Source organism: Salmo salar, chromosome ssa15 (genome assembly GCF_905237065.1).
Source record: "Salmo salar chromosome ssa15, Ssal_v3.1, whole genome shotgun sequence".
Taxonomy (NCBI): Eukaryota; Metazoa; Chordata; class Actinopteri; order Salmoniformes; family Salmonidae; genus Salmo; species Salmo salar.
The window spans coordinates 89,310,515-89,334,210 of record NC_059456.1 but is presented as its reverse complement, the minus strand read 5'-3'; the positions used below and the strand labels follow the sequence as shown (position 1 = coordinate 89,334,210).

General features: G+C 47.6%; 1 protein-coding gene across 3 annotated transcripts in view; it reads right to left on the bottom strand.

Moving 5' to 3' along the window:
* LOC106572568 (plexin-A2) overlaps positions 1-23,696 on the bottom strand; it is a 435,095-nt gene that overhangs the window by 57,455 nt on the left and 353,944 nt on the right. For 2 of the 3 annotated variants that reach the window (XM_014146868.2, XM_045696253.1), the window contains exons 14-20: positions 20,902-21,019; positions 17,706-17,842; positions 16,615-16,782; positions 14,427-14,520; positions 2,340-2,579; positions 1,892-2,035; positions 1,061-1,295 (exon numbers count right to left, since the gene is read on the bottom strand). In XM_014146868.2, coding sequence (XP_014002343.2) covers positions 1,061-1,295; positions 1,892-2,035; positions 2,340-2,579; positions 14,427-14,520; positions 16,615-16,782; positions 17,706-17,842; positions 20,902-21,019 — 1,136 coding nt within the window. Of the gene's footprint in view, positions 1-1,060; positions 1,296-1,891; positions 2,036-2,339; positions 2,580-10,900; positions 11,821-14,426; positions 14,521-16,614; positions 16,783-17,705; positions 17,843-20,901; positions 21,020-23,696 lie in introns of those variants that run through there. The other variant, XM_045696254.1, reaches the window with a different exon arrangement.

The following is a 23,696-nucleotide window of genomic DNA, read 5'->3' as shown; positions in this document are numbered from 1 at the left end:
AGGATAAGGATACAGGCTAGTGTACATGACTAGCGACTCTGGGCTGAACGACCTACCGTAGTCTATGCCAGGGTTACCCCCCCCCCCCTGCCAGGTTTGGGTTTTTGCCCTAGCACTACACAGTCTAGACCAGGGTTACCCCCCCCCCCCCCTCGCTGCCAGGTTTGGGTTTTTGCCCTAACACTACACAGTCTAGACCAGGGTTACCCCCCCCCCGCCAGGTTTGGGTTTTTGCCCTAGCACTACACAGTCTAGACCAGGGTTACCCCCCCCCTCCCTGCCAGGTTTGGGTTTTTACCCTAGCACTACACAGTCTAGACCAGGGTTACCCCCCCCCCCGCCAGGTTTGGGTTTTTACCCTAGCACTACACAGTCTAGACCAGGGTTACCCCCCCCGCCAGGTTTGGGTTTTTGCCCTAGCACTACACAGTCTAGACCAGGGTTACCCCCCCCCCCCCTGCCAGGTTTGGGTTTTTGCCCTAGCACTACACAGTCTAGACCAGGGTTACCCCCCCCCCCCTGCCAGGTTTGGGTTTTTGCCCTAGCACTACACAGTCTAGACCAGGGTTACCCCCCCCCCTCCCTGCCAGGTTTGGGTTTTTGCCCTAGCACTACACAGTCTAGACCAGGGTTACCCCCCCCGCCAGGTTTGGGTTTTTGCCCTAGCACTACACAGTCTAGACCAGGGTTACCCCCCCCCTCCCTGCCAGGTTTGGGTTTTTGCCCTAGCACTACACAGTCTAGACCAGGGTTACCCCCCCCCTCCCTGCCAGGTTTGGGTTTTGCCCTAGCACTACACAGTCTAGACCAGGGTTACCCCCCCCCCCTCCCTGCCAGGTTTGGGTTTTTGCCCTAGCACTACACAGTCTAGACCAGGGTTACCCCCCCCCTGCCAGGTTTGGGTTTTTGCCCTAGCACTACACAGTCTAGACCAGGGTTACCCCCCCCGCCAGGTTTGGGGTTTTGCCCTAGCACTACACAGTCTACACCAGGGTTAGTTAGTGAGAGTTGCAACTAATAGTCTGTGGTTCATTTGTTATCTAAATAAAGTGTTACTCACCTTCCTTGCACTCCAGGGCGACCCGGGACTCCAGGTTGTCCATCTGCATCTGCAGGCGCTTCAAGGTGAGGTCATTCTCCCGCGACTTGCGTTTGTATGCGATGAGGACGAGGATGACGATGATAAGGAGAAGGCCTCCTCCGGCGGCGATGGAGACGATGGCAGGAAGGGTGAGCAGGCTGTCTGACAGGATGTGGACCGCCCCTGGAGACACGTGGAGACCGCCCACCTGGACCTGATATACACACACACACACACACACACACACACACACACACACACACACACACACACACACACACACACACACACACACACATACACACACACAGTATATTAAACATAAACATACACACACACACAAAGTATATTAAACATACACGCATTCAAACACCCACACACAACAAACACACAGTTAGATTCAGTTAAATAAACCCATACAGCACACAGACACCCAGACACCCAGACACCCCGACATGGAGGACAGTGAAGAGTGAAGTTCTGGGGGCTTGAACTCAATAAGTGAGAAGACTGGTAGAAATAATTGCAGTGGATTCTTGCAGAACCTTTTGACAGCTAGAGCCCAGTTACACTGCCGTGTCTTTGACCTGTTTCTCTCAGCTGAATGAACAACCACGAGTGCAAAAATAATGGAGTTTACAGGTCAAACGTTATGGAAAATAAATCACAGACACTCTGACACACAGACAGAAAAGAGAGACAGGAGGAGATGGTGTGCGTCTGTGTGTGTGTGTGTGTGTGTGTCAGTGTCTGTTTCAGTGTGTGTTTCTGTGTTGTTGTGTGTGTACTTGGACAGACTGATTGAGGTACCATGACTTTGTACTGGCCCGTGAGGTTGGGGGGCTCACACAGCAGCTGGGTCTCAGACACAGTGACTGAGCAGGGGGTCTCCCCGATCAATACAGTGTAGTTGAGCTTCACCCCCCCTGAGGCCGGGGGCACCAGGTTTTTGCCCTGTGGGGGGAGAGGAGGGGGATAAGGAGGGGGAAACTTTGATCTGTGGAAAATTGCGATAGCAATGCTCAACTAAGGTAATATGAAGCCACCCAAAAATAAGAATTGGTTGTTATGGTGCAGTAATGAAGATACAGTTATAGAATGGACATTGTTGTAACTCTGCTTTAAGGTTGCACATTCAAATAACCTAAACCCTCTCTTGGTTTCTACAAGCTAGGTCTAGGTCGTGTTGCTAAGTGCTGTTCTTTACAGAGCTTTATCCATTTGATTTATTAATTACAATCTCAGTAAGCTCCCATACCTTGAGAATGATGGGCGAGCCAGGCTTCTGCTCCAGGACCCCATTGGTGCTGAGAGGTTCAAAGTATGGGTTGGGGTAGTAGAGGAAGTTGGTGTTGTTATAGACTAGCAGAGTCTGGACGTTGTTGAAGATAAAGCCAAACTCATCAGCATGTTTGACCGTGTCCAGGCCTGGATGGTACTCTGCTACCAGGGATGGGGCAACGCAACTCATACTGGTCCTATTCAGAACCTTACACATCTGCCAGAGGAAGGGAAGGAGAGGGAGGGAAAGAGAGAGGGAGAGAAAGAGAGGAGGAGATAGAGAGAGAGAGGAGAGGAAGGAGAGGGAGGGAGAAAGAGAGGAGAGGAAAGAGAGGGAGAGAGAAAGAGGGGACGGGAAGGAGAGGGAGAGAGAGAGAGGGGAGAGAGAGAGAGAGGAGAGAGAGAGAGAGAGAGAGGAGAGGAAGGAGAGGGAGGGAGAAATAGAGGAGAGGAAAGAGAGGGAGGGAGAAAGAGAGGAGAGAAAAGAGAGAGAGGGAAAAAGAGGGGAGGGGAAGGAGAGGGAGAGAGGGAAAGGACAGAGAGAGAATGGGAAGGAGAGAGAGGGGGGAAGGAGGGCGAGAGAGAGAGAGAGGAGAGGAAGGAGAGGGAGGGAGAAAGAGAGGAGAGGAAAGAGAGGGAGAGAGAAAGAGGGGACGGGAAGGAGAGGGAGAGAGAGAGAGGGAGAGAGAGAGAGAGAGGAGAGAGAGAGAGAGAGAGAGAGGAGAGGAAGGAGAGGGAGGGAGAAATAGAGGAGAGGAAAGAGAGGGAGGGAGAAAGAGAGGAGAGAAAAGAGAGGGAGGGGAAAAAGAGGGAGAGGGGGAAGGAGAGAAAGAGAGGGAAAGGACAGAGAGAGAATGGGAAGGAGAGAGAGGGGGGAAGGAGGGCGAGAGAGAGAGAGAGAGAGGGGGGAAGGAGAGAGAGAGAATGGGTTAGAGAGAGAGAGGGGAAGAGAGAGAGAGAGAGAGAGAGAGAGAGAGAGAGGTGAAGGAGAGAGGGAGAGAGAGAGAAAGGGAAGGAGAGAGAGAGGGGAAGGAGAGAAAGAGTGAGGAGAGAGAGAGAGAGAGAGAGAGAGTAAGGGAAGAAGAGAGAGAGAGTGGAGAGAGAGAGAGGGGAAGGAGAGAGCGAGAGAGAGAAAGGGAAGGAGAGAGAGAGAGAAAGGGAAGGAGAGAGAGAGAGGGGAAGGAGAGAGAGAGGGAGGAGAGAGAGAGAAAAGGAAGGAGAGCGAGAGAGGGGAAGGAGAGAGAGAGAGGGGGAGAGAGAGAGAGTGGGGAGAGAGAGAGAGGTGAAGGAGAGAGAGAGAGAAAGGGAAGGAGAGAGAGAGGGGAAGGAGAGAGAGAGAAAAGGAAGGAGAGAGCGATAGGGGAAGGAGAGAGAGAGAGGGGAAGGAGAGAGAGAGAGGGGAAGGAGAGAGAGAGGGGAAGGAGAGAGAGAGAGCGAGAGAGGGGGGGAGAGAGAGAGAGAAAGGGAAGGAGTGAGAGAGAGAGAGAGAGAGAGAGAGAGAGAGAGAGAGGGGGGGGGAAGGAGAGAGAGAGACACACATTAGCTCTTGAGATGCTTTATTCACCAAAAGATGGAACCAGGCTACTGAAGGGATCCACACTAGCCAGCCATCATGCTCTAATAATCTAAGCTCTCCAATATGAGACATGAGACATGAGCAAGTCAAGCGGGATGAGGTGAGACAGACCGTCTGGCTATACTCTTTTCATTCTAAAAGCTGAACGAGTATATTCATACCATATAGCCTATCAACCACCTACTGTAATAGCATGTAAAGTCGAGAGTTTACTGAATGTTACACTTAATAGAATAGCACACACTGGCATAGCTAAGTGCTCAAGGCTGATAATATGCAAATCAAGCACAGCCAGCAGCATACCACCCTGCATACCACTGCTGGCTTGCCTCTGACGTTAAGCAGGGTTGGTCCCTGGATGAGAGACCAGATGCTGCTGGAAGTGGTGTTGGAGGGCCAGTAGGGGGCACTCTTCGCTCCGATTTAAGGAGATTGCAGTGAAGGGGACAGTGCCCTGTATAGGTTGCTGTCTTTCGTATGGGATGTTAAAAGGGTGTCCTGACTCACTGTGGTCATTAAAAATCCCATTGCACTTATTGTAAGAGTAGGGGTGTTAACCCTGGTGTCAAGGCTAAATTCCCAATCTGGCCCCATTCATTCATATCAACCTCATTCCTAATTGGCCTATATCACTCCTCACCTCTCCAGCTGATGTGTGATGAGCATTCTGTCACAAGCATGGTCACCATGCATCACTCAGGTGGGTGCAACACATTGGTGGTGGTCGAGTTGAGTTTCTCCTACTAAAGGCTTTAAGTACAGCAGCTGTTAGAAACGTGATATATACATCCATCCAATGAAGTACTATTACTTTCAGAGACAGTACGTTTTGAGTTTTCATAAAATGTCTCCAGTAGCTCTGAGGGAGCCTCAAACTAAGACATGTAAGAGGACAGGGGAGCATGATGGGATATCCCCCAATCACTTGGTCATATATCCAATCTGGCAGATTGAGGTGAAGTCATGGCTTCTTGAATGATATTCCTTTCCATCTGTATGCCCAGGAGCAGATATTTTCCATGTGAGGGAACAAGCTGCAGCACTACGAACAGTAGAGGAACACAATAGATTACTGTGCTGCACTCCTGCTGCTGCCGGAGCCTTTTATCTCCGCTCTCTCACTCTTTCTCTCACTCTTTCTCTCACTCTCTGAGGAGAAACTTAATTAGAGCCAAATGTCTTCAAAGCTCTGTAGCGCCAGCAGAGTACCACACCTCTTACCTGTTGTCCTATGCTCTAGTCTAGAGCAGTGTCTGTCCAGATAGGGCAGGTTAAGCCTGATACAGAGGCTATTTATTTTGGGCTATTGCCCATGTACATTTGGTAAATATACTTGGGTTGGGTTGGGTTCAGCAGGAAGTCAGCTCTGCTCCAGGGTTAACCGAAACACAGTTCCCACATTACAGCTGTCGCCATGTGTGCTGCTGTGGCTGGACTCGATGTGTGTATGTTAGCCCACATTACAAGGTCTAAACGCTCCCTCTACTCCCGCAGAGTAGTGACATTGTACATCTACAGTCTAAGTTTGCATGTTAGTGGGAGAGAGAGAAAGAGAGAGAGAGGCTAAGCCCTTTTAAAAATGCATACAACCTCAATAGCACTGCAGACACATTTTCTCCAAGAATCTTCTACTGTAATCCTATTATATACTGCTCAAAAAATAAAGGGAACACTAACATAACACATCCTAGATCTGAATGAATGAAATAATCTTATTAAATACTTTTTTCTTTACATAGTTGAATGTGCTGACAACAAAATCACACAAAAATAATCAATGGAAATCCAATTTATCAACCCATGGAGGTCTGGATTTGGAGTCACACTCAAAATTAAAGTGGAAAACCACACTACAGGCTGATCCAACTTTGATGTAATGTCCTTAAAACAAGTCAAAATGAGGCTCAGTAGTGTGTGTGGCCTCCACGTGCCTGTATGACCTCCCTACAACGTCTGGGCATGCTCCTGATGAGGTGGTGGATGGTCTCCTGAGGGATCTCCTCCCAGACCTGGACTAAAGCATCCGCCAACTCCTGGACAGTCTGTGGTGCAACGTGGCGTTGGTGGATTGAGCGAGACATGATGTCCCAGATGCTCAATTGGATTCAGGTCTGGGGAACGGGCGGGCCAGTCCATAGCATCAATGCGTTCCTCTTGCAGGAACTGCTGACACACTCCAGCCACATGAGGTCTAGCATTGTCTTGCATTAGGAGGAACCCAGGGCCAACCGCACCAGCATATGGTCTCACAAGGGGTCTGAGGATCTCATCTCGGTACCTAATGGCAGTCAGGCTACCTCTGGCGAGCACATGGAGGGCTGTGCGGCCTCCCAAAGAAATGCCACCCCACACCATGACTGACCCACCGCCAAACTGGTCATGCTGAAGGATGTTGCAGGCAGCAGAACGTTCTCCACGGCGTCTCCAGACTCTGTCACGTCTGTCACATGTGCTCAGTGTGAACCTGCTTCATCTGTGAAGAGCACAGGGCGCCAGTGGCGAATTTGACAATCTTGGATTTCTCTGGCAAATGCCAAACGTCCTGCACGGTGTTGGGCTATAAGCACAACCCCCACCTGTGGACGTCGGGCCCTCATACCACCCTCATGGAGTCTGTTTCTGACCGTTTGAGCAGACACATGCACATTTGTGGCCTGCTGGAGGTCATTTTGCAGGGCTCTGGCAGTGCTCCTCCTGCTCCTCCTTGCACAAAGGCGGAGGTAGCGGTCCTGCTGCTGGGTTGTTGCCCTCCTACGGCCTCCTCCACGTCTCCTGATGTACTGGCCTGTCTCCTGGTAGCGCCTCCATGCTCTGGACACTACGCTGACAGACACAGCAAACCTTCTTGCCACAGCTCGCATTGATGTGCCATCCTGGATGAGCTGCACTACCTGAGCCACTTGTGTGGGTTGTAGACTCCGTCTCATGCTACCACTAGAGTGAAAGCACCGCCAGCATTCAAAAGAGACCAAAACATCAGCCAGGAAGCATAGGAACTGAGAAGTGGTCTGTGGTCCCCACCTGCAGAACCACTCCTTTATTGGGGGTGTCTTGCTAATTGCCTATAATTTCCACCTGTTGTCTATTCCATTTGCACAACAGCATGTGACATTTATTGTCAATCAGTGTTGCTTCCTAAGTGGACAGTTTGATTTCACAGAAGTGTGATTGACTTGGAGTTACATTGTGTTGTTTAAGTGTTCCCTTTATTTTTTTGAGCGGTGTATATTACAGAGAAAGCTTAGATTAGATGACAGTTATAGAGAAAATACTGAAAAACAAACTGTATACACTGGTCTTATCGTGTGCTATGATTATCAAAAGCTGCTTGTGAATGTATTTACTTATTAACTTAATACACTCTGGCCAATAAGTGCCTTATTAACTTCAAATAAACACTAATTCACTGTCATAGTTTTGAGCAAATAAGCTTATTTATAGCTACGAATACACTTGATTTCTCTCACACATTCAGAGACAGTAAAAAGCAAAAGTTCCATGTTGCTGTAGTCTCCATGTTATAACAGTGGTGTGTTACAGACAGGCAAAGATGCCACCACAGCATCCCTCTCTGTCTGCCTATCTGTCTCTGTCTTGTTTGGAACACAAGGAACAGCAATGCATTTGCAAGTCAACTGCAGTACAGTATGGCTCCCACTACCATCTGTTCAGAGCTGGGCTAGCTAGCTGGAAGGATGCTGCATGTTTTCAACACACTCCTTCAATACTCTGTGTGTTTGGGGCGGTGAGAAATCATGTCTCTCTCTTCCTGAATCCTGTCTTCTGAGAAAGGCAGTCATATAAGACTCAGCCGTGACTGGATGTGATCTAAAGAGGCCAGTCAGAATAAGACACTGAGCTTAGTGCCTATAAGGTTAGTGGTCAGGGTAGTGAAGGGGGAAATACTGGCTATGTCAGGGTAGTGAAGGGGGAAATACTGGCTATGTCAGGGTAGTGAAGGGGGAAATACTGGCTATGTCAGGGTAGTGAAGAGGGAAATACTGGCTATGTCAGGGTAGTGAAGGGGGAAATACTGGCTATGTCAGGGTAGTGAAGAGGGAAATACTGGCTATGTCAGGGTAGTGAAGAGGGAAATACTGGCTATGTCAGGGTAGTGAAGAGGGAAATACTGGCTATGTCAGGGTAGTGAAGGGGGAAATACTGGCTATGTCAGGGTAGTGAAGAGGGAAATACTGGCTATGTCAGGGTAGTGAAGGGGGAAATACTGGCTATGTCAGGGTAGTGAAGGGGGAAATACTGGCTATGTCAGGGTAGTGAAGGGGGGAAATACTGGCTATGTCAGGGTAGTGAAGGGGGAAATACTGGCTATGTCAGGGTAGTGAAGGGGGGAAATACTGGCTATGTCAGGGTAGTGAAGGGGGAAATACTGGCTATGTCAGGGTAGTGAAGGGGGAAATACTGGCTATGTCAGGGTAGTGAAAGGGGAAATACTGGCTATGTCAGGGTAGTGAAGGGGGGAAATACTGGCTATGTCAGGGTAGTGAAGGGGGAAATACTGGCTATGTCAGGGTAGTGAAGGGGGGAAATACTGGCTATGTCAGGGTAGTGAAGGGGTGAAATACTGGCTATGTCAGGGTAGTGAAGGGGGAAATACTGGCTATGTCAGGGTAGTGAAGGGGGAAATACTGGCTATGTCAGGGTAGTGAAGGGGGAAATACTGGCTATGTCAGGGTAGTGAAGGGGGAAATACTGGCTATGTCAGGGTAGTGAAAGGGGAAATACTGGCTATGTCAGGGTAGTGAAGGGGGAAATACTGGCTATGTCAGGGTAGTGAAGGGGGAAATACTGGCTATGTCAGGGTAGTGAAGGGGGAAATACTGGCTATGTCAGGGTAGTGAAGGGGGAAATACTGGCTATGTCAGGGTAGTGAAGGGGGAAATACTGGCTATGTCAGGGTAGTGAAGGGGGAAATACTGGCTATGTCAGGGTAGTGAAGGGGGAAATACTGGCTATGTCAGGGTAGTGAAGGGGGAAATACTGGCTATGTCAGGGTAGTGAAGGGGGAAATACTGGCTATGTCAGGGTAGTATCATTATAGTAGCCATATCATATGCTGTCAATCATCTCAGGGCTCGTATAGGCTACTATGACAGAGCAGAGAATAATTATCCTGCCACCCACAATCTTAGAAAAGCCTCAGGTATTCTACTCCAACCAGACTAGTATACATTTAAATGAATTATGAAACATTTATTTTCAGCAAATATTGTTCCTTAGCTATCAGTCCTATCGGTCCTGTCGTTCCTACCGGTCCTTAGTATTGACCCCTTTCATCATCAGTATACAGTTGCTCCAGGGCAACAGCTATTAAATCATTTGAGTCTTTCCTCCTGACAGGCACTGGATGGGGATGGAGTAGTACGTTGTACAGCAACTGTGATGTTAACAGTCCAGGCTCTCTGGTTGAATTCATTAGCAGAATCTACTGCAGTCTGCAGCAGCCCACTCAGCCCAGGCACCCTGCGCCAGGTCTCTGACTTGGAGGGAGGCAATAGAGGAAATGGGCTTCAGGGGTCATGAGTACAAGAGAGGAGAGAGCTCTGTTAGGTCAAGGGTCAAAGATTATGTGAGCAATATTCTGGCCAATGACTGATATTAGTGGCTGATATCAATCCTACCCCACATCCATTTCCTTCCATGTCCTGTTTGTTTCCACCAGCTGTTCATTCTGACAGTATGGCTCTGATATTAGTCGTATGGATGGATGGATGGATGGATGGATGGATGGATGGATGGATGGATGGAGAGTGGAGGGGATGGATGGATGGTGCAGACATAGTGGATGAGGAGAAAATAACCTGACAAGACTGGAAGACGTAGGAGCTGAGAGGTTATTAACCAAGCCTTTATCATGATGTAGTCACCATCTATTCCTTCATTCTGTCTGAGTGTTCATTATACACTGAGTGGGCAAAACATTGGGAACACCGTCCTAATATTGAGTTGCACTCCCTTTTGCCCTCACAACAGCCTCAATTCGTCAGGGCATGGAAAGCATTCCACATGGATGCTGGCCCATGTTGACTCCAATGTTTTCCAAAGGATGTCCTTTGGGTGGTGGACCATTCTTGATACACACAGGAAAATGTTGAGCGTGAAAAACCCAGCAGAGTTGCAGTTCTTGACAAACCCAAACCGGTGTGCCTGGCACCTACAACCACACCCTGTTCAAATGCACTTAGATATGCTGTCTTGCTCATTCACCCTCTGAATGGCACACACACAATCCATGTCTCAACTGTCTCAAAGCTTAAAAATCCTTCTTTGACCTTTCTCCTCCCCTTCATCTACACGGATTGAAGTGGCATCAATAAGGAATAATAACTTTCAACTGGATTCACCTGGTCATTCTGTCATGGAAAGAGCAATTGTTATGTTCCCCAGTTTCTGTGTTGTTTTTGGGTTTGTATGTGTTTGTATGTGTGTATTTCAGGAAATGGCTTCCTGGATTCTTAGCAGCTGATTGATCGGACCCATCGACGATTGGAGCTCTGAACCCTCACTCTCATCAGGGGAAACAGCTGTTTTCATTTACCAAGTCCTTCTCCAGCTGGATAAAAGCCAGTGTTCCTTTGTCTGGAGAGAGCTTCTTTGATGTCCTGTGTTGGTTGTTGCTCAGTTTTGTAGCCTCTACTTCTGTATTTTGTATTTTGTAGCCGCTACTTCTGAGGTATGTGTATGCCAAAAGGAGTCAGTGTTTTTGATTATTGAAATTGTTCACTTTAAGTTAGTCATTATTTGTTTCATTTGTTCCCAGGGGAGGAAGGGGAAGGCACCTTGGGAGTGCTTAGGCAAGAGGCCTGCGGGCATACATAACCCGTAGTATTTACTGTCTATGCACACTAGGTAAGACCTGGGCGGACCACCCCCTGTATTTTGGTTAGTGCACCAGGAGGTACTAAAAGGGTAGGTAGGTAGGTAGTGGGTAGGTAGGTAAGGTAGGAGAGGGGTCTATAACTTTTACTTTCTTTGCTTTGGTTCCGTCCAGACCCTTTTCCCCACCTTACCGTGTTAAGGAAATAAATTCCCTGTAAACGGTAATATTCTCTGCCTCTGTCATCCTTACCCGCACCTCCAATCACATACCTCTTTCACTCCACGGGGAGTTGAGTGTAGCAGGGTGTTGCGTTCCCTCCTCCAAGAGGCGTGCATAACAGCAATTCATTACATATTTTATACACTCAGCGTATGCCTCTTGGGGGTGATGTACCATTTCCTAGGAGGACAAAGTTCTAAAGAGAGCTGTCTGATTGCATAAGGACTGTAGGTGCTATGCTGCTCTATAGACCTAGTGATGTATATGTCTCTCTCTCTCTCTCTCTTTAATCAGCTCAAATTGCTGCTGATCGCTTCCACTTCTGACAATCAAGTCTGCGTCCCAAATGGCACCCTATTCGCCTATATAGTGCACTACTTTTGACTAGGGCCCATAGTAGTGCACTTTGTAGGGTGCCATTTGAGAAGCAGGCTCTACTGTATCTATTTCATTATGACATCACATCAGCCAATCAGACATCTTAATGGGGGCAGAAAGTGGCAAAGGAAATTCTTTAAGAGAAGATAGGAGAAAATGGGGTTCTGTGAGAAAAATACACCTTTTAGCTTTAATCAGAGCCAATGATTAATGTTTCAGTTGTGAACCAGTGACAGGTATAGGGTGTGTAACGAAAAACAGTGTCTCCCTTTCTGTGCCTTCTTCTTTGTGAAGAATCTTGTGCAGGTGACAAGAGGGAAGGGGGGAGGGAGGGAGATTGAGAGGCAATTTAGTGGGAGGCAGATGACACTTTGAAGGCTGACTTGACAGGCCCGCTCTGGGCTGGGCCCTGATTGCACGGCTGCTGCTGCGCTGTTTGCCTTTCCCCTGTGACAAAGACGAGAGGAAGGGATGAAGAGATCCATAATTGTAACCTAGGCAGTTAATAAAAATTCACACAGCGGCTTCTTCTCTTCTCCTCCTTCTGGAGCAAGGAAATCAAAGAGGAGCCGAGTGTCTATGAGAGGCACTCTATGTGTGTGTGGCGAAGTGAGACTGCACTTTAAAGGAGAACGCCGCTGAGCGTTCAAAGCTTTCTGCTTCACCTGAGTGACACAGCAGACAGCACCCACACACAAGTCAAATCCTATTTCAGCTCAGAGGCTTACAAGAATTCTTACTGATCTGATCCAGTTCTTTTCGTGTGTGAATAAAGCAGTGAGTCTGTCTTTCATTAGATCCAAAATGACTGTGTTTCTTCTGGGTTTCTTCATATAAAAGGGTCTTATGGGGAAACTGTCCATACATGAAGACATGTAGTAGAACAAAAGCCTAGGGCAGGGTTTGCCAACTGGCGGCCCGTGGGCTGAATCTGGCACGCAGGTGATTTTATTTGGCCCTCCAAGTTTTCTGACCAACAAAATATATATATATTATTTTTTGTTACTGTTGGACATAAATACTGTAAAAACACCAGCAAATCAGCTCCAAGTGATTTACAATTTTCCTAAGTATTCCTACACATAATAGAGATACATGTGATCATATACAAATGTAAGCAAGGTTTAAAATGATTGTTTTAGTCAAATATTATATGTTTGGGCTTCTTGCGGTCAAGAAAAAATCTAGTTGAAGGTCCCTGGCCTAGAGCACAGTTCTGATGTTGGGTACGGAAGCAATCATGAAGAAACACAGGCCCCTGAGAACCACTTATGTGAACTACAGTCTGTCTGAGTGGGGGAGGGTTGTGAATGCAGAAAGTAAGGAGACACTACTTTGGAACAAATATGTTCAGAGATTCTCTAAAAAGATTCTCTGAGACCCAAAAAGCAAGATTTTAGTGAGGTGTGAGATGGAAGTCATTATATAAAGAGACCGTTAAAAAAAGACTTGAGAACGTGGTCATGATGGTGGTGGTGTGTGTGTGTATGCATGTTTCATTTCTGTGACTGTACAGTATGCATCTGCCTAAAGTTTGTGCTGTGTTAGAGCATGTACTATAAATGTCTTAGGATATGCTGCATTTCCTGGCATGAAGTACTTGTTCCACACTACCTGTTTTTCCTCCCTCCCTCCCTCTACTCTGCCCTCCCCACCTTCACTCTGACCACCCGCCCGACCGCAGCGGTGGAAAAATACCATTCCCTTAATTAAACATGTACCCACAGGACTAGAGCACAAATGCAATTTGTAACGATTCCCCCGCCTGCCCGGCCTTGATTATACAGAGAGGGGCTCTTTATGCTGAACAAAGCCTTCTGACAGCACTTAATCTTCCATTAGAACCCACTAGGAAGAGAACAGCCCCCCGGTCTTCCCCAGCCTTCCAAACCCACCACCATCCAACCCTCTCACCCCTGCCCGCCAGCCCCCCACGCTCCTACCCTCAAACCCACCACCATCCAACCCTCTCACTCGTGCCCGCCAGCCCCCCACGCTCCTACCCTAAAACCCACCACCATCCAACCCTCTCACCCCTGCCCGCCAGCCCCCCACGCTCCTACCCTCAAACCCACCACCATCCAACCCTCTCACTCGTGCCCGCCAGCCCCCACGCTCCTACCCTCAAACCCACCACCATCCAACCCTCTCACCCCTGCCCGCCAGCCCCCACGCTCCTACCCTCAAACCCACCACCATCCAACCCTCTCACCCCTGGCCGCCAGCCCCCCACGCTCCTACCCTCAAACCCACCACCATCCAACCCTCTCACCCCTGGCCGCCAGCCCCCACGCTCCTACCCTCAAACCCACCACCATCCAACCCTCTCACCCCTGGCCGCCAGCCCCCACGCTCCTACCCTCAAACCCACCACCATCCAACCCTCTCACCCCTGGCCGCCAACCCCCCACGCTCCTACCCTCAAACCCACCACCATCCAACCCTCTCACCCCTGCCCGCCAGCCCCCCACGCTCCTACCCTCAAACCCACCACCATCCAACCCTCTCACCCCTGGCCGCCAGCTCCCCACGCTCCTACCCTCAAACCCACCACCATCCAACCCTCTCACCCCTGCCCGCCAGCCCCCCACGCTCCTACCCTCAAACCCACCACCATCCAACCCTCTCACCCCTGCCGGGCCAACCCCCACGCTCCTACCCTCAAACCCCACCAGCCATCCACCCTCCAACCTGCTCCTACCCTCCAGATTTACAGAAAAGTGTCTGAGGTATTTCAAATTCAGGCGGAAGTCTCAAACCATAACAACAAGGCTAAGCAGGTTAGTATAGACTGTATAGAGCTGAGGCCCTGACTGACTGGCGATAGTAACTGGAGCCTGATGGTGTTAAAACTCTCTAATTAAATACTGCATGGGAACCCCTCTCCATCTGCTCCATTAAGAGACCAGCTAGAGCATTAAGGGAGATTTGAAATATGGTTTGTGGGGAGGTTGTGGTTTAGCAGGACAAGCATTTGAATGACTCAATCATCCTCCAAATCATCTACGTGAGTGTGTGTAATGTGTGTAGTGTGTGTGTGTAGTGCTACTCACATTGACAGACTCACGGCCTCCGTACTTGACGCGTATCCTAGGTTCCTGAACCACATCCAGATTAGTTCCTGTCACCATCAGAGGAGTGTGGCCGCTGTTTCACACACACACAAACACACACAGAAAAGTTTTACAAACAAACAACACACCGAACTACAAGATTTTCTCTCCAAAACGTCCTGCCTGCACAAGCCTTTGTCGAAAATTTTTACCTCAGATTAAAAAAAAGTGTTTTCAGAAGATAATAGGTTTTTGAGGTAAGTAAATGATTAAAGAGGATTTTAACTGCACTTAAGTAGATCTGGCAGGCTCATGTTTGAGGGGGTCGTAGCTACGTGGCTGTCACGCCCTGACCATAGAGAGCCCTATGGTGTTTAGGTCAGAGCGTGACTAGGGGGGTGTTCTAGTCATTGTATTTCTATGTTGGTGAGTTGTATGTTTCCCAATTAGAGGCAGCTGGTAATCGTTGCCTCTAATTGGGGATCATATTTAGGTAGCCTTTTTCCCACCTGTGTTTTGTGGTGTTTTGTTTAGTGCATTGTGCGCTATGAACGGCATGTTCATTTTGGTCTTTGTTGTTTTGTTAAGTTTCACTTTGAAATAAAATATGTGGAACTATACGCACGCTGCGCTTTGGTCCCGTCCTTTTGAAGAACGTGACAGTGGCTCAATGGATAATACACAACACAAACAAGGCAGGCTTGGCTGAAACAAACACAGACAGATAGGAGAGACAGGGCAGGTGCCGGAGCAGGGGCCTTCCCTACAGCTATTTGGCCTGTTATAGGGATTGGGACTGTTATAGTGGTTGCTGAAATACTGAAGTAACACTGAGCACTGTTAGGTGACTGGGCTGGGAGCACTAGATTAGCATCTATATCAGCATCTGGGGATCAGCATCTAGATCAGCATCTAGATCAGCATTTAGAACAGCATCTAGATCAGCGATCAGCATCTAGATTAGCATCTAGATCAGCATCTAGATCAGCATCTAGATTAGCATCTAGATTAGCATCTAGATCAGCATCTAGATCAGCATCTAGATCAGCATCTAGATCAGCATCCAGATCAGCATTTAGATCAGCATTTAGAACAGCATCTAGATCAGCGATTAGCATCTAGATTAGCATCTAGATCAGCATCTAGATTAGCATCTAGATCAGCATCTAGATCAGCATCTAGATCAGCATCCAGATCAGCATTTAGATCAGCATTTAGAACAGCATCTAGATCAGTATCTAGATCAGCATCTCAGGATCAGTCTGTGCATGGTGGCACTGCAGCATTACTGACTACAGTCTGGCTAGCCACTCTGGAGGACAGTGATAAAACATGACTAGTTGTTCAAACTGTCTTGAGGTCCACTAAGCAAAATTCCAAATGAGGAGTGTTTAGCATGCTTTACTGCTAACCATTCAGTCCAATCAAGAGTACAAGGAGAGGAGATAGAGTAACATAGAGAGATGTGCTCTAGGTTAAACACGGCTCCTGCCCTGTTGATGTTAGCTGTGCCTTCCTGGGTTGTTGTTTAGACAGCACCCTGGCAGCAGCTTTGATGCTCTGTCTGTCTGTCTGTCTGTCTGTCTGTCTGTCTGTCTGTCTGTCTGTCTGTCTGTCTGTCTGTCTGTCTGTCTGTCTGTCTGTCTGTCTGTCTGTCGACTACGGCCCTACACTACGCTATGCGACACTCCTCTACCTCCTTTCTCCCGGGCTGAGGCATGGGGCAGTGCTCTCGTTTCAGAAAAGAAAGAACAAGTTTGACTAAACAAAGTGCCATCCCACATCTCTTCTCTCTGTCTGTTTCTCAGTGGAGAGAGAGAGGACCTGCTGCTCTCTTCTCTTCTCTATCAGATAAACTCCATCTCGGCTGATAAATGCTGCACACTTGTACCTCTCTCTCACTCTCTCTCACTCTCTCTCTCTCAGTCCTCATCATCCCTCTCTTTAATTACAAACTCTGTCTACCTGGGATAAGCTGCAGCAATGCACTACCATTACTAACATTGCCGCTCACTAACACAACTATAGCCACTCACTAACACAACTACTGGTATCTACAGCTAATGCTAGAAGAAAAATAACTAACTTTCAGTGTTGCGTTTGATGATGGGGTCTGACTATGAGGGACTGGGGACATGGACAAGTAGATGTTTACCCTCATGTTTAGCAGAGGTGTTGGTGGTGTTACCTGGCGATGCTCCACTCTGGCTCAATGCGCTGGACGGTGGGGTCCTCAATGTAATCAAAGCTTAGGCTCTCCTTGACCTGGGCCCGGTCCACACTCACACTGATCTGGACCGAACCCACGCCAGTCAGGGAGGGAGCCGAGTAACACACGATCTCTGTCATGGTCCGTCTGCAGGGAACACGCACGCACACGCACACACACACAGTCAATGTCTGCGTCTCTTCTTTAATCATTCTTTCTCCATCCCATGGATCCCTGCACTACCTGCTCACCCCTTGAAACTAGCTCTGTTCATCAGCCCCCCTCCTCTCATCCTCTCCTCTCATCCTCTCCTCCCATCCTCTCCTCTCTCTCCACGGTCAGAATCACAGTGGAGAACACATGGCTAGTAATTAGCCCAGATCTCATTAAAGCTGCCTTGACTCCTCAACCTTACAGTATTACAATGAAACCTACTCCTTTCTGTTCCTCTGTACCGCTTCAAATAGATATCGGAAAGGAAAGGGAGAGAGAGGAGAGGGTGGGAGGGAGAGACGGAGAGAGAGGTAGGGAGAGAGAGGTAGAGCAGGAAAAAACAGGTAGCGAGAGGAAGGGTGGGAGAGAGAAAGAGAGAACTGGAAAAGTCAGATCTAAGAAAAAAGGTGACTGAAAAAGGAAGGAAAATCCCAGGCTGGGTGCACAAGGACATCTGGAGGTTATTATTACTGAGGTTTGATGCAGTGGGTCATGAAACCTTATTAAGCTGTACATACATGTATATACAAAAAAAATGTATGTAAACGTGACATGTAAAGTGTTGGTCCCATGTCTCATGAGCTGAAATAAAAGATATCCCAACTTGCTATGACTGGACTGTGATGTGTGGTTGTCTCACCTAGCTATCTTAACATGAAATGTAAATGTAGAGGGCTCTCACTTAGAAAAAGATCCAACTGGATAAGACAGCAAAAGTTAGATCATTGATATTTATCTGAGAAAGTCATAATTGTTGAAAACATGACAGGAGAGATCAGAGGAGAGTAAAACAGTATGTATTAAACTACCACAAATGAACCAGTCTATAGAGGGGGTGAGGTGGGTCTCTCTCTTACCCGTAGAACTCGCACGACTGGTTCCCAAAGAGGACGGTGACACTGCTGCCAGCGCCCAGGTTCTCCCCCATGATGGTTACCTTGCTGCCCCCTGACTCAGGCCCTCTGCTGGGGGACAGGCCCTGTACCGATGGCATCTAGAGGAGGGAAGGAGAGAGAGAGCACGAGAGAGAGCGATGAGCGACAAGTGAGAGAGAGAACCATTTCTCTGTCACTGTAATGTACAGTGGGGGAAAAAAGTATTTGATCCCCTGCTGATTTTGTACGTTTGCCCACTGACAAAGAAATGATCAGTCTATAATTTTAATGGTAGGTTTATTTTAACAGTGAGAGACAGAATAACAACAAAAAAATCCTGAAAAACGCATGTCAAAAATGTTATTAATTGATTTAGATTTTAATGAGGGAAATAAGTATTTGACCCCCTCTCAATCAGAAAGATTTCTGGCTCCCAGGTGTCTTTTATACAGGTAATGAGCTGAGATTAGAGCACACTCTTAAAGGGAGTGCTCCTAATCTCAGCTTGTTACCTGTATAAAAGACACCTGTCCACAGAATCAATCAATCAGATTCCAAACTCTCCACCATGGCCAAGACCAAAGAGCTCTCCAAGGATGTCAGGGACAAGATTGTAGACCTACACAAGGCTGGAATGGGCTACAAGACCATCGCCAAGCAGCTTGGTGAGAAGGTGACAACAGTTGGTGCGATTATTCGCAAATGGAAGAAACACAAAAGAACTGTCAATCTCCCTCGGCCTGGGGCTCCATGCAAGATCTCACCTCGTGGAGTGGCAATGATCATGAGAACGGTGAGGAATCAGCCCAGAACTACATGGGAGGATCTTGTCAATGATCTCAAGGCAGCTGAGACCATAGTCACGAAGAAAAGAATTGGTTACACACTACGTCGTGAAGGACTGAAATCCTGCAGCGCCCACAAGGTCCCCCTGCTCAAGAAAGCACATATATACATGCCCGTCTGAAGTTTGCCAATGAACATCTGAATGATTCAAAGGACAACTGGGTGAAAGTGTTGTGGTCAGATGAGACCAAAATGGAGCTCTTTGGCATCAACTCAACTCGCCGTGTTTGGAGGAGGAGGAATGCTGCCTATGACCCCAAGAACACCATCCCTACCGTCAAACATGGAGGTGGAAACATTATGCTTTGGGGGTGTTTTTCTGCTAAGGGGACAGGACAACTTCACCGCATCAAAGGGACGATGGACGGGGCCATGTACCATCAAATCTTGGGTGAGAACCTCCTTCCCTCAGCCAGGGCATTGAAAATGGGTTGTGGATGGGTATTCCAGCATGACAATGACCCAAAACACACGGACAAGTCAACAAAGGAGTGGTTCAAGAAGAAGCACATTAAGGTCCTGGAGTGGCCTAGCCAGTCTCCAGACCTTAATCCCATAGAAAATCTGTGGAGGGAGCTGAAGGTTCGAGTTGCCAAACGTCAGCCTCGAAACCTTAATAATGACTTGGAGAAGATCTGCAAAGAGGAGTGGGACAAAATCCCTCCTGACATGTGTGCAAACCTGGTGGCCAACTACAAGAAACGTCTGACCTCTGTGATTGCCAACAATGGTTTTGCCACCAAGTACTAAGTCATGTTTTGCAGAGGGGTCAAATACTTATTTCCCTCATTAAAATGCGAATCATTTTTTAACATTTTTGACATGCGTTTTCTGGATTTTTTTGCTGTTATTCTGTCTCTCACTGTTCAAATAAACCTACCATTAAAATTATAGATTGATCATTTCTTTGTCAGTGGGCAAACGTACAAAATCAGCAGGGGATCAAATACTTTTTTCCCTCACTGTATTAATCTGTCACACCTCCTGTCCTTTATACATTACTGTCTACTCTACACAGAGCCACAGCAGCAAATAACAGCTTTCAACTGCTCTGTGGTATGCCCAAACTCTGCACTACGAACCCACGTAAAGAGGAAGCAAAATAAAACCAGGAGCTTTTAGTCCCTCCGAGATCCCACTCATCTTGTGTTGTGTTGCTGTGTTCGCCATTGCTGAGTTTGTATTCCACTGAACCTTTTAAAAGGTAGTCTGAAAATAACTAGTGTTAACAGGAGCCCGGCCCTGTCTGCCTGCCTGTCATCAGAGAGCCCACAGACAGACAGAAAACATCCACACAGACAGCCTGCTAGGCTGTACAGACTAGTACAGACTGTTACACACACACACACACACACACACACACACACACACACACACACACACACACACACACACACACACACACACACACACACACACACACACACACACACACACACACACACACACACACACACACACACACACACACACACACACAGACGCAAAACACACACTCCATTTCCACTGTTATTTGTCATACTTCCTGTCTGTATAGCTTTGTAAAACAGACGGACACGTGGGACCGTGTTTTGTTGTCTACAGAATTGAAGAGAGCTTTTGCTATGTGTAATTTTCTTTAACGCTGCTGTGATATTAGGGAATTGCAAGTAAAGTACTGTAGTACCCACACACACACAGTGCTGCGATGATGTCAGTACTCCCTGAGCGGCAATGTGAATTATGGGTGACAAAAGTGTCAGTGCACACACACAAAAATCACACACACACTGTTCCTCGCCCAGTGCGGTGCAATTCAGGGGACAGGCTAAAACGGTACTCTCTGAAAACAGTGCAAGTAATTACTAGCCGTTGTTAATTGTTAAGGGGTAGCTAATTGGGAGTGTGTGAATGGGAGTGCAGGCTAGCTTTAGTATGGGTGAGATACAGGTGTGTAGCATAGCTGCTGTCTCCCCATTTATTCTATTATCAACACCTATTATCCATTTATTAACTGCTGATTTCCCTGGGAACTTCTGTGGCAACCACTAGGCTATGCAGTATTTCAACAATCAAGAAAAGGCTTCATTATTTCAATGATAGGATTTTCATGACTTATTTTCTGGCTTTCAAGATGACAATGGTGATAGACATCAAAGAGACATAGGCGAAATACTACTACTTCCTCATTCTAAACTGTTTGAGTTCTAATTGCGTTCGGCCAGTTGAGATAAACTTCATTTAGCATTTGTAATACTGTGAATCAGAACAACTAGTGTAATACAACTGGAGAGAAAAAAACGATAAAAACACTTAATTACTGACTGTTAGTGTTTAAAGTCTGAAGTCTTACCACGAAGGAGTAGAGCTGGGAAGAGTGAGTCTTGAGCGCAGGTTTGCACTCCCCGACACACAGTTGGACTGGTCCAGCCTTGCTGTCTGCTGGGGCAGCATCCATCTCACAGACTATCCTGGAAAACACACAACCTCTCAGCTTAGGGTATTCAAAACATCATTTATTTTACCCGGAAAGTTGACTGAGAACACATTTTCATTTACAGTAACGACCTGGGGAATAGTTACAGGGGAGAGGAGGAATGAGCCAATTGGAAGCTGGCGGTGATTAGGTGGCCATGATGGCCAGATTGGGAATTTAGCCAGGACACCAGGGTTAACAGCCCTACTCTTATGATAAATGCCATAAGATCTTTAGTGACCACAGAGAGTCAGGACACTCGTTTAATATTCCATCCGAAACACAACACCTTACACAGGGCAATGTTCTCAATCACTGTTCTGTGGCATTGGTATATACTGTATATACACGATCGTTCAAAAGTTTGGGGTCACTTAGAAATGTCCTTGTTTTTGAAAGAAAAGCAACTTTTTGGTCCATTTAAATAACATCAAATTGATTAGAAATATAGTGTAGACATTGTTAATGTTGTAAATGACTATTGTAGCTGGAAACGGCTGATTTTTTATGGAATATCTACATAGGCGTACAGAGGCCCATTATCAGCAACCATCACTCCTGTGTTCCAATGGCACGTTGTGTTAGCTAATCCAAGTTTATCATTTTAAAAGGCTAATTGATCATTAGAAAACCCTTTTGCAATTATGTTAGCACAGCTGTTGTCCTGTTTACAGAAGCAATAAAACTGTCCTTCTTTAGACTAGTTGAGTATCTGGAGCATCAGCATTTGTGGGTTCGATTACACGCTCAAAATGGCCAGAAACAAAGACCTTTCTTCTGAAACTCGTCAGTATATTCTTGTTCTGCGAAATGAAGGCTCTTCCATGCAAGAAATTGCCAAGAAACTGAAGATCTCGTACAACGCTGTGTACTACTCCCTTCACAGAACAGTGCAAACTGGTTCTAACCAGAATAGAAAGAGGGGTGGGAGGCCCCAGTGCACAACTGAGCAAGAGGACAAGTACATTAGTGTGTCTAGTTTGAGAAACAGACGCCTCACAAGTCCTCAACTGGCAGCTTCATTAAATAGTACCCGCAAAACACCAGTCTCAACGTCAACAGTGAAGAGGTGACTCCGGGATGCTGGCCTTCTAGGCAGAGGTGCAAAGAAAAATACACATCTCAGATTAAGATGGGCAAAAGAACACAGACACTGGACAGAGATATGGCTTTTTCTTTGAAACTCTGCTCCTCCACCAGTAGTCACAACTCACTACACCCCTCACACCAGCAGCCCTATAACTTCCTGGAGAATGGAGGATACTAGACATCATAAATATCCCTCCACTAACAAGGGCCCTGCTGTGCCGAACAAGCTGTAGTGTCGCCGTAGCAACGTCCAATGTAAATCACAGTGAGGACCCTAGCTGACGCCCCGCTGCAGATCAATACAACTTTATCATACAGCAAGATCAGGCGTCTCCCTCTGCCGGCAGGTGGCCAGATCAAATGACATAATAAAACCAGGATGTCTATCGATCGAAGCTCGCAGAGATTAATAAAAAACAAGAATCAATCATGGTGTTGAGGGAGATGGAGAGAGAGAGAGAGAGAGAGAGAGAGAGAGAGAGAGAGAGAGAGGAAAGGAAAGGAAAGGAAAGGAAAGGAAAGGAAAGGAAAGGAAAGGAAAGGAAAGGAAATGAAAGGAAATGAAAGGAAAGGAAAAAGATAGAAGGATGGATAGTGGGGAGGCCACATCGTTGTTTCTTCAGCGCTGATCTCCTAAATCACATCTAATGAGAGAGCTAGAGAGCTCCTGGCTGAGTGGAAGAGAGAGACTCCTGGAGGGTTTAGTCCCAGGCAGGGACTACAGTATATCTCCCCTGAGGAGAGAGACTCAGCAGGGCCTTAGTGTGCCGGAGTAGTACCTGGCCAATCTCCTCCTTTATGAGGACTGAGGAGAGAGCCTCAGCAGGGCCTTAGTGTGCCGGAGTAGTACCTGGCCCATCTCCTCCATTATGAGGACTGAGGAGAGAGACTCAGCAGGGCCTTAGTGTGCCAGAGTAGTACCTGGCCCATCTCCTCCATTATGAGGACTGAGGAGAGAGACTCAGCAGGGCCTTAGTGTGCCGGAGTAGTACCTGGCCCATCTCCTCCATTATGAGGACTGAGGAGAGAGACTCAGCAGGGCCTTAGTGTGCCGGAGTAGTACCTGGCCCATCTCCTCCATTATGAGGACTGAGGAGAGAGACTCAGCAGGGCCTTAGTGTGCCGGAGTAGTACCTGGCCCATCTCCTCCATTATGAGGACTGAGGAGAGAGACTCAGCAGGGCCTTAGTGTGCCGGAGTAGTACCTGGCCCATCTCCTCCATTATGAGGACTGAGGAGAGAGACTCAGCAGGGCCTTAGTGTGCCGGAGTAGTACCTGGCCCATCTCCTCCATTATGAGGACTGAGGAGAGAGACTCAGCAGGGCCTTAGTGTGCCGGAGTAGTACCTGGCCCATCTCCTCCATTATGAGGACTGAGGAGAGAGACTCAGCAGGGCCTTAGTGTGCCGGAGTAGTACCTGGCCCATCTCCTCCATTATGAGGACTGTTACTAATGCCAACTATCCGCACAACTTGCAACCACTCAAAAGTTTATCATGATCTCTCATAGAGTGAACATGAGACTCAAAGTCTGGCAATGAGAGTCAAGTACCCCCTGCACAAGAGATGTTGATGCCTGAAAG